The sequence below is a fragment of the Oncorhynchus clarkii genome, chromosome 6, assembly GCF_045791955.1.
Source record: "Oncorhynchus clarkii lewisi isolate Uvic-CL-2024 chromosome 6, UVic_Ocla_1.0, whole genome shotgun sequence".
Taxonomy (NCBI): Eukaryota; Metazoa; Chordata; class Actinopteri; order Salmoniformes; family Salmonidae; genus Oncorhynchus; species Oncorhynchus clarkii.
This window is the reverse complement of record NC_092152.1, coordinates 44,148,500-44,165,423: the sequence shown is the minus strand read 5'-3', so window position 1 is coordinate 44,165,423 and position 16,924 is coordinate 44,148,500. Positions and strand designations below refer to the sequence as shown.

Sequence of the window (16,924 nt, the reverse complement as noted above, 5' to 3'; positions counted from 1 at the left end):
CAACCTGTTGTAAAAAAATTTTTGCATCAAGTAAGCTACTTACTGTAGGATGATAGCGTGACTTGAGTACTCAGCTGCTGAAATGAATCTGGTAAACGTTGTATCAGGAGGCTGGTGCCCAGGGGGTGGTCTGATTAAATTCTCCCCTGGCCCCGGTGAACTCTCAGCCTGTGTCCCAAATGGCATCCTATTCCCCACATAGATATTACACTGCTTTTGACCAGAGCCCCCTACGGGCCCTGGTCAAAACTAGTGAACTACATAGGGAATAGGGTTCCATTTTGAGAGACCGTCTCAGCCAGACAACAGAGGCCTGCCTGCTGCTGCAAATTCTTTTTACCTACATCTATTCACATCTAGAGATTTGGATGACTGATTTTCTAAGATACTCATTGTAGATTTTAGCAACCCTTTGAAATTAGGATCCTTGTTTAACCAAGGTTGCTTTTTTGTGGACATTTTGTAATGACACATAAGGTAATATTTCTCTCACTTTTATGTAGGATCTTGTAGATGCACTGATGAAGCAGAACTGTAGGTTGTTATCTTCCTTGGAATTGATATGTCAGAAGTTTCCAGAGATTATTTGGATGAAGAAAAGTGCCAGCTGAGGCATACATTTCTCCTGTTGATTCTTGGCTGAAAGATACTGCACTAATTATGTAGAGTGTGCGCCTGTCGTTACCTTCCTAACAAACCCTGAGATGTCAGATGGAGTGTTTTAGCCCCCTTTCCCCCTCTCTATCTGTCTCTCTCTGTCTCTTGTTTCCTCATGTTGGGATACGGATGCTGATTGAAGTAGGTGGTACAGTAGCTAGCTGATGTGGTTTAAGTTAGTGGGGGGGATGGAAGCTAGCTATCATACCATGTTTGTGCCACAGTGTTGTTAGTAGCTAAATAGCTGAAAGGTTTTATCCAGCAGCCCTTTGGTACCACTCTCTGTGGTTGTCAGTCTGCAGCTTTCTCCAGCTGCCCAGCTCAGCACGAATCCTGAACCACATCCAGGCTCCAGCACCAGAGAGGGTCTCGGTCTGTCTGAGGCAGCCCAGGGCAGCTGGTGCTGGGGTATATGGCTGTGCCTGGGGTGGCGTGGCTCGTCCCAGGCCGTCTGTGAAGGACTCAGCTGCCACCATACCCACCCCCTGGAAAGGCTGTGTTATCTCTGCCATGCCTCCAATTGACTGAGACTCACAGATACTCACACATTTGAACCACATCATCACCCACCCATTTACTGTCATGTCGCCCATAAGCACACAGACATCCACTCATATTCACATAATAATGCACGGATGGTTACCATGGTACACAGTTAGCATATTTAATGGGGAAAATTAAGATGCAGCCTCATGCTTCATAGGTTGTGTTTAGACATGCAGCCCAGTTCTGATCTTTTTTTCCACTAATTGGTCTTTTGACCAATTGCATAAGATATTTTAACATCCACTTTTTTTCAGAAGACCAATTAGTAAAAAAAAATATCAGAACTGGGCTGCTTGTTTAAATGGAGCCTTAGGTCATTTCAAAATAAAAATGTAGCATCGCTTACATTGTTTTTTGTCCCCTCAGGTACACGTCAGGGGACGTGAGACTGTGGGACACCCTCCACTGGGACTCTGCAGCCTCCTTCCTGAAGCCAAGCCCCCTGACGGCAGACGTCACCCCCAGACCTCACGTCAGTCACATCCGGGTCAACAACACTGTGGCTGTGGCTGCCTATGACGATGGTGAGTGAGGGTCCTCAACTCTGCAGTCAACTTAGTGGCTATTTTACTGGCTAGCCTTCCAGTTTAGGGCATTGAAAAGGAGCGCCACCTGTTGGTCGGTGGTCTTTGCCGGTTTTGATAGGTATAACCACCCTGGTGCCTCTGTTAGAAGGCATGATAATGACCGGCAGGAGGCAGATGTACAGTTCACACTTTATTACCAAGTTCCACTATGGTGTATGGACACATGGATGGCAACACTGAGAAGTCTTTGAGTACATGTTAACTGTATATTCTGCTCCTGTGTAGGATGTGTGGATGTGTGGAGCACAGAGACGGGACAGGAGCCCGTCCACCACTTCCAGATCCCTGGGAGGGTCCACGCCCTGGCTCTGAGCCTGGAGAGCCCCACCTTGGCTACTGCTGCTGGGCTAGACGTCCGGCTGGACCAGCCTGATGAGAGGGGCTACTGGAGGACCCTCTGCCAGGCCACGCTACCCAAACCTGTGAGTCTACCTTGCTCTCTTTCTCTCTGTCTATCTGTCTGTCTCTGATTTGTCTGGAAAAGCACCATCAGCTTTATCATTTTAATGAGGATTATGATACAATTCCCTGTAGCAATGATAGGGTGTCTACATTGATCCAGTGTGCTGTTGTGATTTCAATTTCAACTTTATGTCACAGTCAATCCATTATTAGTTTGTTCATTAACAGTGCAACTGAACTTTTCATATGGGAGCTACTTTAGACATTTCACTCCCTGTGACAGTAGTCAGCAGGCTGAATACATTTGCTATAACTTGTTCTAACAGAGACTCTGGTCCCAGGTGGAGTCTATGGTTGTGGTGCCATGGGCCGGGGGGCGAGGAGGGGACAGTGTTCCCCTGGTGGCCCTGTCTGCTGGGGAGACGGTGTTCCTGCTGGCCCCTGAGGACTTGGAACCCCGGGTGCTCCACACCGTCTACGGCCACCCTATCACCTGTCTGGATGCCTCGGCCTCTCACGCTGCCCTGGGGGTCAAGAGCTGTGGCTGGGCCATGAACGATGGAGGCAACAAGGTGGGTGCATCAACAGTGTACTAAAATAGTCTTTTTACATGGTCCTATTCATCAGGGCACAACTTTTCAAATAAAGATAAGGTGGTCCCCTTCTGTTCCAGGCCGTTTTCCACAATTTTTATTTTGATGCCTAATGAATACAACCCAGCTGTGGCTTTTGTTCTACTGTCCTTGGAGTTGGGAACAGGGTTAAATTGAGGTAGCTATGCCAAAGCTATGCGCAAAGCCAAAACTGAAGCCCACACCATTATGTTTCTAAGCACTCAACACATTTGGACGGCTACAAATTGGCCAACCTTGAATTAGGCTTTTATTGATGTTAGTATAGGGTTGAATTGAAGTCCTAAATTAATTGCAACCCTATTATGTCACCCCAAAACCTGCATCTCTCTGAGTCTGAGTAGCAATGCACCAATCTGAGTGTATTTAGAGTCTCTGGGACCCCAATGGGGTGGTGCATCCCAACTTGGGGAATCTGGGACAGAAATGGGGCCACCCGCTGAGGATTGTGGGCATAGAAATAGCTGAACTACTCCTACTGGGTATTGTTCCTAATTACTGTAGTATTTAGTTTACTCTCTTAATGCACAAACTCTCTCACACACACGCACACTAAACAAGTTTAGTCTCTTGTTCCCAAAGAAGTTGCTGTTTGCGTCTATTAATGTCTTGTATCTAAGGACCCTGCTCCTAACGGAGGCTCATACCTTTATTTATCCCTCTGCAGATTACATACCCAGGAGACAAAATAGTTGCTCAGGGATCAGGTTTGGGTTTCAATATGAAACCATTGTCATGCTTTCCAGTGTATTTCAAGACAATTTTTTGCAAGGTTTTTTCTGTTTTGTGACCAAAGGAATATCTCACTGTTTCAAAAACCCACTTAGATAAAAACCTCAGTCTGTCTCTCTCCTCTTAAAAGTTTTATGTTTTGTTTAGCACCGATACTGGTACTTAAGTAATTAGTCAAGTGACTAGGGACCGGTCCCAAATGGAGCCTCTCTCTGTTGGTTCGACAGGTCTTTGGCAGACTCTCCCCCTGACATCATTACAATTTTCTCATTGCTGATGTTGTTATATTAGCCCTACAGCACCACATAGTGGACCTTAGAGAAAGTCTGAGGGATAACTTTACTCCTTCCTCTCAAGGTTACAGCTAAACTGATCTCCCGTGGGCAGTTTCTGCATGTAGACCAAAGAATCTGCCGGGATTGAATGGGATGCGCGAGATAACGAGCTGCATTCTTTCCATTTTTTGGGGTATCGTCACTAGTTATTTGGACGTATCAGGATTGGGCGAAGGCGGTGCTTCTACTGCTTTGCCTCGAGTGCTTTGCGTGTGTGCCCACACAGATTGGAAGGGGGGGGATTTTTGCCTGAACTATCAATTTCTAACTTTTCAATTTCTAAGAATGAACACAGAAGTTGATCACGCATTGGACCAAATTACACTTAATTTTACTGCTGGGTTAACAGAGATTACAGCTAAACTAAATCATATTATGAACTGGAGTTCTGCTTCTACAATCAAGAGAGACGTCATATAGGCTGCCAGCTCCATAGATCTTGGTACACGTTTTGTTGGTTTGTCTTTCCGTCCAAAATAGTGCCGGCTACTTGAATAATTTCACTATCCAATCAAGTAATCTAAGGCAACATCTCTAAGTTTGTATATTTGATATGGTATTGGTCATTGAGCATTGAGTTTCTTTTGTTTTCATTCTCCACTATAGACCTAGCTAGCTCATCTTCACAAAATTATGCCAATTCATGATCGTCACATTTTCCCTTCACTAATTAAACTTAAAAAATTACAACTTTTAATCCGCTTTAACAAGTCTATCGGCTTCATAGTGTTTCTGACAGCATTTTCCTACTGCGAAGAGGGAAGTAAGAATTGCCAACAGACTCTGGCGAGGCAGAATGTGTTATATGCTATTTAATGAGAAGACATATGCCTAATTAAAAGCTGTCAAAGAAATGGTGGTGGCATCCAGACATGTTATCTCTCTTTTCACACTGAAAAGTGAGTCATCACTATGATTGGTTGCTTTTCTACTAGCTAAATGTTTTGAATGTATTATGACATGTATTGTCTTTGTTATCCAGGTCAAACAATGTGCCACTCTTCTCTTGTCTGTCTGTCTGTTTGCCTTTCCTGTCTCTGTCTTTTACATGTGTCTGTCTGTGTCTTATGTCTATATCTGTGTCTTGTTCATGACTGTCTATTGGACTGTTTACGTCTGTCTGGTGTCTGCGAGAGTCAGCCAGTCAGCTAGCAGTCAGTCTCCAGGTCCTCATTACTACTCCCTCTCCCCTGCCAGGGGACCTACACCCCCAACTCCCCAATCCTTCCCTTGCTAGTGGACCTGGGGGTCTGGACATCTGCTCAGCTGCTCTCTACTGGGCTCCTGTTACCCTGTACCCTGCAGCCACTCAGATAGAGCTGTTAAAACCACAGGCGGCACAGCTTATAGACCTAACACGGAACACAATCATTACATAGATTACACAGAACAGAACCATTACGTACACGGAGTGTACATAACCTTTTTAATATTGAGTTGCACCACCTATTGCCCTCAAAACAGCCTCAATTCATCTGGGCATGGCCTCTACAAGGTGTCAAGCGTTCCACAGGAATGCTGGCTCATGTCGACTCCAATGCTTCCCACAGTTGTGTGAAGTGGAGCATTTGTGAAACATAGGGGAAACTGTTGATTGTGAAAAACCCAGCAGCGTTGTAGTTCTTGACCCACTCAAACCGTTGCGCCTGGCACCTACTACCATATCCCGTTCAAAGGCACTTACTGTAAATCTTTGTCTTGCCCATTCAGCCTCTGAATGGCACACATACACAATCCATGTCTCAATTGTCTCAAGGTTTCAACATCCTCCTTTAACCTGTCTCCCCCCCTTCATCTATACTGATTGAAGAGGATTTAACAGGTGACATTGATAAGGGATCATAGCTTTCATCTGGATTTACCTGGTCAGTCTATATCATGGAATAAGCAGGTGTTCCTACTGTTTTGTACACTCGGTGTATATTTGTTCAGGGGAAAGTGTGATCTCTTCCGTTTGTCGTTTAGATAAATGCTCTTGATTCACTTCCGACCAGTTGCTTTGTAGGCATATCTTCAAACTATTTGAGCGTTATTTATGTCCATGTCAGTCTATGTTGTGTAGATCAACTTGTTTAAAAGCATTAGCTTAAAGCCCCCATGCAGTCTTTGTAATTATGTTTTTAAATCACCAATGTATGCCTTAAAACCAGTTACGACGAGCAAACCCGGATCCGGGATCCTATTTATAGCCTCAAGCTCATTACCATAACGCAACTTTAACTATTCATGAAAATCGGAAATGAAATGAAATAAATATGCTAGCTCTCAAGCTTAGCCTTTTGTTAACAACACTATCATCTCAGATTTTCAAAATATGCTTTTCAATCATAGCAAAACAAGCATTTGTGTAAGAGTTTTGATACCTAGCGTAGCATTTAGCGTAGCATTCAGCGTGCAACATTTTCACAAAAACAAGAAAAGCATTCAAATAAAATCATTTACCTTTGAAGAACTTCGGATGTTTTCAATGAGGAGACTCTCAGTTAGATAGCAAATGTTCAGTTTTTCCCAAAATATTATTTGTGTAGGACAAATCGCTCCGTTTTGTTCGTCACGTTTGGCTACGAAAAAAACCTGTATCCAGGAGTGTAATTATCCCCGCAAGCTCATTAGCATAACGCAACGTTAACTATTCATGAAAATCGCAAATGAAATGAAATAAATATATTAGCTCTCAAGCTTAGCCTTTTGTTAACAACACTGTCATCTCAGATTTTCAAAATATGCTTTTGAACCATAGCTAAACAAGCATTTGTGTAAGGGTATTGATAGCTAGCATACCATTAAAGCCTGGCATTCAGCATGCAACATTTTCACAAAAACAAGAAAAGCATTCAAATAAAATAATTTACCTTTGAAAAACTTCAGGGGTTTTCAATTTGGAGACTCTCAGATCGCAAATGTTCAGTTTTTCCAAAAAGATTATTTGTGTAGGAGAAATCGGTCCGTTTTGTTCTTCACGTTTGGCTGAGAAAAAACCCCGAAAATTCAGTCATAAGAACGCAAACTTTTTTCCAAATTAACTCCATAATATCGACAGAAACATGGCAAACATTGTTTAGAATCAATCCTCAAGATGTTTTTCACATATCTATTCGATGATAAGTCACTCCTGGCAGTTTGGTTTCTCCTCTCTTCAAAATGGAAAAATGTGCGCACCTGGAGATTGCGCAATAGTTTCGACGGAGGACACCCAGCGGACACCTGGTAAATGTAGTCTCTTATGGTCAATTTTCCAATGATATGCCTACAAATACGTCACAATGCTGCAAACACCTTGGGGAAACGACAGAAAGTGTAGGCTCTCTCCTTGCGCATTCACAGCCATATAAGGAGACATTGGTACACAGCGCCTCAAAAATCTGGCTCACTTCCTGTATGAAATTTAATATTGGTTTCGCCTGTAGCATTAGTTCTGTGGCACTCACAGACAATATCTTTGCAGTTTTGGAAACGTCAGAGTGTTTTCTTTCCAAAGCTGTCAATTATATGCATAGTCGAGCATCTTTTCGTGACAAAATATCTTGTTTAAAACGGGAACGTTTTTCATCCAAAAATGAAATACTGCCCCCAGAGTTTCATGAGGTTAACAAATCACTGTGTTTTTATATCATGAAACTAACTACAGAATATATTTGTTATCATTTATTTCCCTGAGCCTCCTTTGGCCCTTGAAATGCTCAGTCTGTGTGGGCGTTCGGAAAGAAATGTGAAGATATTTACATACACAGCCCTGATTGGCTGATAGCATGGTCCAGGGTCCACCCCCTTACCCAGATAAACAGTCATTGGTCTATTATAATCAGATCACCTTGTGACGTCATAATGTGGGCCAAAAGTTCCATCCCATCTGATGAGGCTGAAATTCCAGGATTTTTTTTCTTCTAACAGCTCTTACACAAAAAAGGCATTTATCGTAATTTTCACAATTTCAGAGTGTTATTTCGACCTCAGTGTGGAAATATGAGAAAATAAACAGGAAAATCACGTTTAACTGCACTGCCCCTTTAAACATTGCACCTGAAAGTCTAATGCAACATGAACTCATCAACTCATTGCATTATTTGACAATAGATAAGGGACATATGTGTTTGTTTACCAAACAAAGGGACTGGTGAAGGGAGTGAGTTAGGACAAATTATAGATTAGCGGTTCCTTTTTTTCTTCTTTTTTTTTCTGTCAGGCACATTAACCCGATGACTGCTGTAGCCAAGCCATGATTCCTTTCATCAACACATGCTGAGGTGCCCACTTAACTGGTTGGACATTAGCTTTAAACTGCCCTGATGGCTCCTCCACATAATTGCTGGTTTGGGATGCTTTTTAATCAAACCTCCTCCCAAAAAAGGTGATGATTAATTGAAAAAAAGACATGCAGGCAGACAGCCCCCTTACCGCTCCTTCCCTTTCATCCCACCCCCCATCAAGCTGTCATTTCAAAGTCTTATGTGTGTGTGTGTGCCTGTATGTCCGTCTGTGTGTCCTGTGTGATTTTGGCATGCTCCACTCAGGGCCATCTCAAAATAGGGGACACAAAACAGCTGGCACTTTCTCAAGCCTTACATCATGCTGCCTGTTCTCTTTCCTCTTCATCTCTATCTCTCTCCCTCTTTCGGTTCCTCTCCCTTTTCTCTTACATACTCTCTTTCCTCTCCCCACTCTCTCTCTTATTCATATTTCTCTCTCTCTGACTGGAGGGAACACACTTAATTGTTCTATTTGAATTAATAGGGATGTTTGTGGGTCAATTGCCCTCCTATCATTGTCAAACTTGTTTTAATTTAGCTTTGCAATACTGCATTCTTAGCTGAATCTTTTTTGCAAAGGAAAGGTAGTGTTTATGATTATTGACATGGAACCATTGCATTTCTTAATTCTTAATTTCCCCACATTTGAGCATTCTTCTCTGTTCACTCATTCATCCTGATAACCTGTCGGTATTGATCCAAGTACTGTGTTTGACTCTCCGCATACCCACCGGAACTCAGTCTAGAATCTGTTACAAAGCATTGTCTTCTGCCTGTTAACAGCACAGAGATGAATTCCTTTGTAAATGTGAGGTGAAGGAAAGTGTTGTGAGAAGTCTATGAGCTCAGACAGACAGACAAGTGTGAGTGATTCTCAGTGGGCTTTTAACTCGGCACACTTCTGAAAGGCATCTTAGGAGATTCATAATGGCATGCATAATTCAGTAGCTCTCAGACTTTGCCAATAGTGCTGTGTGTGTATTAGGGCGTGTTGGTGATAGAGCTGGGACGATAAACCGAAAATGAGCGACACCGACTGAACCAACCACCTATCGTGGACATTTTGCTGATATTGTTCCTTACGATAAGATGCCTATACTGGAGAAATGTGAAGTTTGAAATTAAATAAGTCTACTAATATGGGTGATTTGTTAATGGGACAATTGATAGCCACAACATTCAAAGTAATAATAGTAGCCTAGTTTGAAGGGGATATAAAAATGTAAATAAATGTAGAACTGGTTCACATTAATGTTATAAACATATCTTTCTATTTATCGTTATTGTGATAATTCAGTCAATTTATCGTGATATGGATTTTGTCCATATTGTCCAGCCCAGTGTGTGCATGACTAGAAAGTTGTGAAGATCAACTTGTCTTTACTGCCTTAAGTCTGACGCTGTTGCTGGATTTAGAGTACATTGTGACTATTTACTCCGCTGTTTCCACTACTACATTTTATCTGCTCATATGCAGGTGCTGTCTAACTCCTGCTGCAGTGTTCAGGGATGAGTAAATATGTCTGTAGCAACAGAAGCCATTGTCAAATAACTTCTATGTGTTGCCTCTGGTGCTAACTTTTGCAACCGTAGTGAATGAGTCTTAACTGTGTTGGTGTGTGTGTGTGTGTTCAGATCCATGTGTACAGCCTAGAGACGGGCCAGTCGGAGATGTCTGTGGGGAACTCAGCGGGAGACTTCTCCTGTGTCAACCTGAGAGACAGCCCTCCTCACATGCTCATCTGTGGAAACAAAGATAGGAGGTATGGGACCGCTGTATGTGTCACCACACCAGCTGGGTACACACACACACACACACACACACATATAGGCACTATGGTGTTAAAATCTGTCTCACATACTTTTGTCTGACAAGTTTGAGCACCACCGTAGTGCCTGTGGCTCCCTTGGGTATACCTTCCAGGTTCAAGTCAGATGCAATAACTGTTTATCACAACACAATATTCCTCAACACATAATTACAACTGATTAGGAATATTGGAACGTGGAGGTGCAAATCACAGCGTACTTCTAGGGGGATCAGGTGTTTTGCAAAGTTGCGAAAAGAAAAGCAATTTTTCACACAACTGGCATACCTTGAAAAACAAAGCATCAAAATTCGTTATGAGAGAGAGGGAGAGGGGACCTAATTAATGATTGGAAGTGAAATACTCTTTGTGAAATACTCTTTGTGGCAACGAGCGTCGGTCGGGGTGGACAGTGTGTTATCTGAAGCCAGCCCATCACCTGGGGGTATTTGTGAAGGAAACAGCAGGGTGGCAGACGATGGCAGTCTCCACATTGCTGTCCAGTGGCCTCGCCATTCAGCCGCTGTATACACACACACAGATGCTGCATCTGCAACCTGGCCGTCAGTATGGGGAAAGAAAGACACAAAAGAGAGCCATCCTCATCTGCACTTGTCCCTGACAGCGGGACAGGAGTTGGCAGGTGAAAGCATAGCACTTTTGGCAGAATCCTTACAAATCAAACTCCTTCACCAAATTCATCAGGCCTTAAGTAGACAGCCAAAAGCGAGGAAAGCATGTGTAGCACTATATCTCGTTGGGCACAGCCGTTCTCCTAAAGTACGACCCCCATCTGTAAGAATAATAGACAAAGTAGGAGACTCTTACCTATGTCCCTCTCTCTGATTAAGTAGTCTTGTACGTAGGCAGTCGGAGGCCAACTTGGCTGTGACCATTTGGCCTTGTCTGATGTGCCAGGGACAAAGGGGCACGAGGGAGATGAGAAGGCAGGCAGCGGGTCTGCTCTAGCTGTCCATTAGGATGGCCAAAGGCCAGGGCCTAATGCGTCTCTTCCTCCTCTCCGTCTCTCTTTTCTCCAAATGAGTTGCTCTCTCACACTCGTTCTGAAGTTTCTAGGGCGCAAACGAGGGTCCTGATAAGGCCGGGGCTGTCTGGAATACTGCCTTGATCATAATTGCCTGGGCCACATCTGAACAAACAGGAAGGATTTTGGGGACTGGGGAGGGAGAGAGGAAGGGATGGGGGGGTGGAATGGAGAGAGAGCCATGGTCGTGCCCAGTGGTCTTGTACCCATAGGAAATAACAAACCACAACCCTAAAACAAAGACAAATATACTGTCTGCTTTGTCTCCTCTATTAGCCTTTCCATTTCATTGAATCAAGTGTAATCTCATGCATTCTGTGGTAAAACATTCAATAGTTGCCAGTCTAGTTTTAAACATACCTTTATTGAGCTCAACTGGTGTTAAAGGTCCAATGCAGCCATTGTTATCTCAATATCAACTCATTTCTGTGTAACAATGAAGCACCTTACTATTTTCAATTAAAATGTTCAGAAAGAAACAAAAGCAACGGGCAATTCACACTTCGCTAAGCCCTGCCCCCTTTGGTTACTGTTGCAACCTCGGACAACATTTTTTTCTATCAGGTACGTTGTGGTGGAATGTCATTACAATTGCTTCACGGGAACCCGGTACAATGTAGTGTGTGACTTGCCACTGGATGGCTGAATGCACTGTCATGCACTCAAAACTAGTTTTGGAGCTAACTAGTTCTCTCAAGTCGTATCCTGATGTCGACAGCAGATGATAGTTGGATTCATAATATAGCAAACCTAGCTAGATAACATACATTTCGAGAAAACAAAGTTATATTAACTGTCTTGCTAGCTAGCGTTAACAACGTTTGGTGGTCAGAGAGACTGATCGCTAGCTCTAACCAGCTGAGCTAGCAAACAATGTAACATATATAATAATTTATAATAACATATAATTTCAGATTAGAAAAATACTCCAATAGGCTTGGCATTTTAGGAATCACAGTAGCAAGTACCCCATGTGCACTGTTTAAGCAATTTAACGTTAGCTATTTAAACAATTTAGCTTTTTTTTATTAACTCAGTTTTGCTATAGCTCTCATTGGCTTTCATGCATTTGAAACGTGCGCTTGTCCGAGTTGCTATCCATTGGTTGGCCAAAATTCTGGGGCGGGGCTTAGAGAAGGGTCAATTTCTCAAGCAATCATTTTGTTAGGACTGTCTGAGTGGGGAGGGAAAACCGAACATGTGTTATTGTCAGACAGGCTATTAACTAATTTAACGCCTGGTGATGTCACCATGGAAGGCCAAAAATCGGACTCTTTTCAAACAGCTCTTACACTAAAAGGATATAATCATTTTCACAGTATTATTCCAACCTCATAGTGTGGAAATATATATATAAAACACTGAAAAATCATGTTTTTGACTGCACTGGGCCTTTAAGATGACAGACACTCAAATACTTGAACATAAGGTTCAATGTCATTCCTAATCTGGTTTACAGTTCCACTCTCACATTACTGTGTTGTATAGCCTCTTAGATGTTAAGCCCCCTATTTGGGAGACTTAGAGCAGTTTTGGACCCGTTGCAACTGACATTTTTGTGTACAAAGTGCTCTGTGAACCAATGGAGGCTGCTGTGGGGAGGATGGCTCATAATAATGGCTGGAATGGAGTCAATGCAATGGTATCAAACATATGGTTTCCATGTGGTTGATACAATTCCAGCGACTCCATTTCAACCGTTACTATTTATGCCTTCCTCCCCTCAGCAGCCTCCACTGCTGTGAATGTCAAATGGTCCCATGTCTTATAATGCAAGAAAGCCCCATTTCTCTTTTCGCAGGGCTGACTTAAAGTGTCAGTTTTCAGACCCCATGTTTGCATATTGCATAGGGAGTGACGTGTCACATTTTCTGGCCTACAGTGCATTCGTAAAGTATTCAGACCCCTTATCCACATTTTGTTACGTTACAGCCTTCTTAAGTGGATTAACTGAAATGTTTTCCTCATCAATCTACACACGATACCCGAATGCATTAAAAATAAATACCTTATTTACATAAGTATTCAGACCCCTTGCTATGACACTTGAAATTGAGCATCCTGTTTCCATTGATCATCCTTGAGATGTTTCTACAACTTGATTGGAGTCCCCCTGTGGTAAATTCAATTGAGTGGACATGATTTGGAATAGTACGCCTGTCTATATAAGGTCCGTAGTTGACAGTGCATGTCAGACTAAACCAAGCCATGAATTCAAAGGAATCAAGCCCCGAGTGGCTCAGCGGTCTAAGGCACTGCATCTCAGTGCTAGACGCGTCACCACAGACCCTGGTTAGATACCAGGCTGTATCACAACCAGCCATGATTGGGAGTCCCATAGGGCGGCGCACAATTGGCCCAGCATCGTCTGGGTTAGGGTTTGGCCTGGGTAGGCCGTCTTTGTAAATAAGAATGTTATTTTTTTCGTAATTATAGTTTTCATTGTTTCCTTTTACGATATAACAACAATGCATACATTTGGCATTAAACCATAACTTGACGGACATGAATAATACAGAGCACCCGGAAAGCACCCAGACTCCCCACCCGCTTCACGCCATAGTCCCACTCCAAGACGGGCCAAATAAAAAAGAACCTAATCCTTTCTAGAACAAGGCTGCAACGCAACAAAATGTGGAAAAAGTCGGGGGGCGTGAACACACCGCACACAAAGATGGAAAAGGAAACTTTTTTCACCCATAACCCCCCCTCCCCCATAGTAACTATTACAACAAAAGGAAAAATTTACAAAATATATATATATAATAAAATAAATTCCTGTTTCTGCCAAGGCCACATACAATTCCTTATAAGACGGATGGTCCTTCTCCCTCCAGTGTCTCTGTATGACTCGTTTGGCTGTGGTTAGAGCAACTTTTAGCCAGTTTAAACATGAGCTTCTCAGTCCATCAATATACTTAGTGATATTCAGTAATAGCAAAGCAGGATTTACAAGTATTGTGGTACCCAGAATATCCACAATCTTTTCCAATACCTTCTGCCTAAAGGTATGTAAGCTTGGAAAGTTAGAGAACATATGGATCATGTCACCTCTACTTAACTGACATCTTCAGCATAGTCTGGATTCTATCAAACCTATTCTGTTCAACCTCAGAGGAGTCCAATAAATCCCATTGAACACTTTAAATTGAATCAGCTTGGACCGGGCATCTCTCATAGGGAGAGATATTCCATTCCTCCTCTCCAAATGTTACCTCCAGGTCTTTTTCCCATACATCCTTTAGACCCTTACAAGTTCCATTAAATGCACCTTTAAGGTGGGGCAAAAAAGTATTTAGTCAGCCACCAAGTTCTCCACCTGTCCACAACCTCAAACAGTCACACTCCAAACTCCACTATGGCCAAGACCAAAGAGCTGTCAAAGGACACCAGAATCAAAATTGTAGACCCGCACCAGGCTGGGAAGACTGAATCTGCAATAGGTAAGCAGCTTGGTTTGAAGAAATCAACTATGGGAGCAATTATTAGGAAATGGAAGACATACAAGACCACTGATAATCTTCCTCAATCTGGGGCTCCACGCAAGATCTCACCCCGTGGGGTCAAAATGATCACAAGAACTGTGAGCAAAAATTCCAGAACCACACGGGAGGACCTAGTGAATGACCTGCAGAGAGCTGGGACCAAAGTAACAAAGCCTACCATCAGTAACACACTACGCCGCCAGGGACTCAAATCCTGCAGTGCCAGACGTGTCCCCCTGCTTAAGCCAGTACATGTCCAGGCCCGTCTGAAGTTTGCTAGAGAGCATTTGTACGATCCAGAAGAAGATTGGGAGAATGTCATATGGTCAGATGAAACCAAAATATAACTTTTTGGTAAAAACTCAACTCGTCGTGTTTGGAGGACAAAGAATGCTGAGTTGCATCCAAAGAACACCATACCTACTGTGAAGCATGGGGGTGGAAACATCATGCTTTGGGGCTGTTTTTCTGCAAAGGGACCAGGACGACTGATCCGTGTAAAGGAAAGAATGAATGGGGCCATATATCGTGAGATTTTGAGTGAAAACCTCCTTCCATCAGCAAGAGCATTGAAGATGAAACGTGGCTGGGTCTTTCAGCATGACAATGATCCCAAACACACCGCCCGGGCAACGAAGGAGTGGCTTCGTAAGAAGCATTTCAAGGTCCTGGAGTGGCCTAGCCAGTCTCCAGATCTCAACCCCATAGAAATTCTTTGGAGGGAGTTGAAAGTCTGTGTTGCCCAGCAACAGCCCCAAAACATCACTGCTCTAGAGGAGATCTGCATGGAGGAATGTGCCAAAATACCAGCAACAGTGTGTGAAAACCTTGTGAAGACTTACAGAAAACGTTTGACCTCTGTCATTGCCAACAAAGGGTATATAACAAAGTATTGAGAAACTTTTGTTATTGACCAAATACTTATTTTCCACCATAATTTGCAAATAAATTCATTAAAAATCCTACAATGTGATTTTCTGGATTTTTTTTCTCGATGAAAATTACAGGCCTCTCTCATCTTTAAGTGGGAGAACTTGCACAATTGGTGGCTGACTAAATACTTTTTTGCCCCACTGTCTGGTAAGACGAGGGGTGGGGTGTGTGTTTATTTGTCAATAACAGCTGGTGTGCAATGTCTATTATTAAGGAAGTCTTGAGGTATAGCTAGCCTGAGGTAGAGTACCTAATGAATAGCTGTAGACCACACTAACTACCAAGAGCAGTCTATTTACCATCCCAAATCGATGCTGGCACTAAGGCCGCACTCAACGAGCTGTTTAAGGCCATAAGCAAACAAGAAAAATTCTCATCCAGAAGCGGCGGCCCTAACATTTTCAACCTCTCCCTGACTGAGTCTGTAATACCTACATGTTATCAAATCAAATCAAATTTATTTATATAGCCCTTCGTACATCAGCTGATATCTCAAAGTGCTGTACAGAAACCCAGCCTAAAACCCCAAACAGCAAGCAATGCAGGTGTAGAAGCACGGTGGCTAGGAAAAACTCCCAAGAAAGGCCAAAACCTAGGAAGAAACCTAGAGAGGAACCAGGCTATGTGGGGTGGCCAGTCCTCTTCTGGCTGTGCCGGGTGGAGATTATAACAAAACATGGTCAAGATGTTCAAATGAACATAAATGACCAGCATGGTCGAATAATAATAAGGCAGAACAGTTGAAACTGGAGCAGCAGCAGAGTCAGGTGGACTGGGGACAGCAAGGAGTCATCATGTCAGGTATTCCTGGGGCATGGTCCTAGGGCTCAGGTCCTCCGAGAGAGAGAAAGAAAGAGAGAATTAGAGAGAGCATATGTGGGATGGCCAGTCCTCTTCTGGCTGTGCCGGGTGGAGATTATAACAGAAAATGGCCAAGATGTTCAAATGTTCATAAATTACCAGCATGGTCGAATAATAATAAGGCAGAACAGTTGAAACTGGAGCAGCAGCACAGCCAGGTGGACTGGGGACAGCAAGGAGTCATCATGTCAGGTAGTCCTGGGCATGGTCCTAGGGCTCAGGTCCTCCGAGAGAGAGAAAGAGAGGAGAGAATTAGAGAACGCACACTTAGATTCACACAGGACACCGAATAGGACAGGAGAAGTACTCCAGATATAACAAACTGACCCTAGCCCCCCAACACATAAACTACTGCAGCATAAATACTGGAGGCTGAGACAGGAGGGGTCAGGACAGGGCAAACAGGAAGGATATAACCCCACCCACTTTGCCAAAGCACAGCCCCCACACCACTAGAGGGATATCTCCAACCACCAACTTACCATCCTGAGACGAGGCTGAGTATAGCCCACAAAGACCTCCGCCACGGCACAACCCAAAGGGGGGGGGCCAACCCAGACAGGATGACCACATCAGTGACTTATAAGCAGACCACCATAGACCCTGTTCCCAAGAAAGCAAAGGGAACCTGCCTAAATGACTACTGCCCCGTAG

At 43.4% G+C, this 16,924-nt stretch overlaps 1 protein-coding gene across 3 annotated transcripts in view; it reads left to right on the top strand.

Annotated features, from left to right (window-relative positions):
* LOC139411186 (F-box/WD repeat-containing protein 8-like) overlaps positions 1 to 16,924 on the top strand; it is a 38,351-nt gene that overhangs the window by 2,636 nt on the left and 18,791 nt on the right. For 2 of the 3 annotated variants that reach the window (XM_071157114.1, XM_071157115.1), the window contains exons 5-8: positions 1,570 to 1,727; positions 2,016 to 2,212; positions 2,534 to 2,764; positions 9,774 to 9,901. In XM_071157114.1, the coding sequence (XP_071013215.1) occupies positions 1,570 to 1,727; positions 2,016 to 2,212; positions 2,534 to 2,764; positions 9,774 to 9,901 (714 nt within the window). Of the gene's footprint in view, positions 1 to 1,569; positions 1,728 to 2,015; positions 2,213 to 2,518; positions 2,765 to 9,773; positions 9,902 to 16,924 lie in introns of all 3 variants that reach the window. The other variant, XM_071157113.1, reaches the window with a different exon arrangement.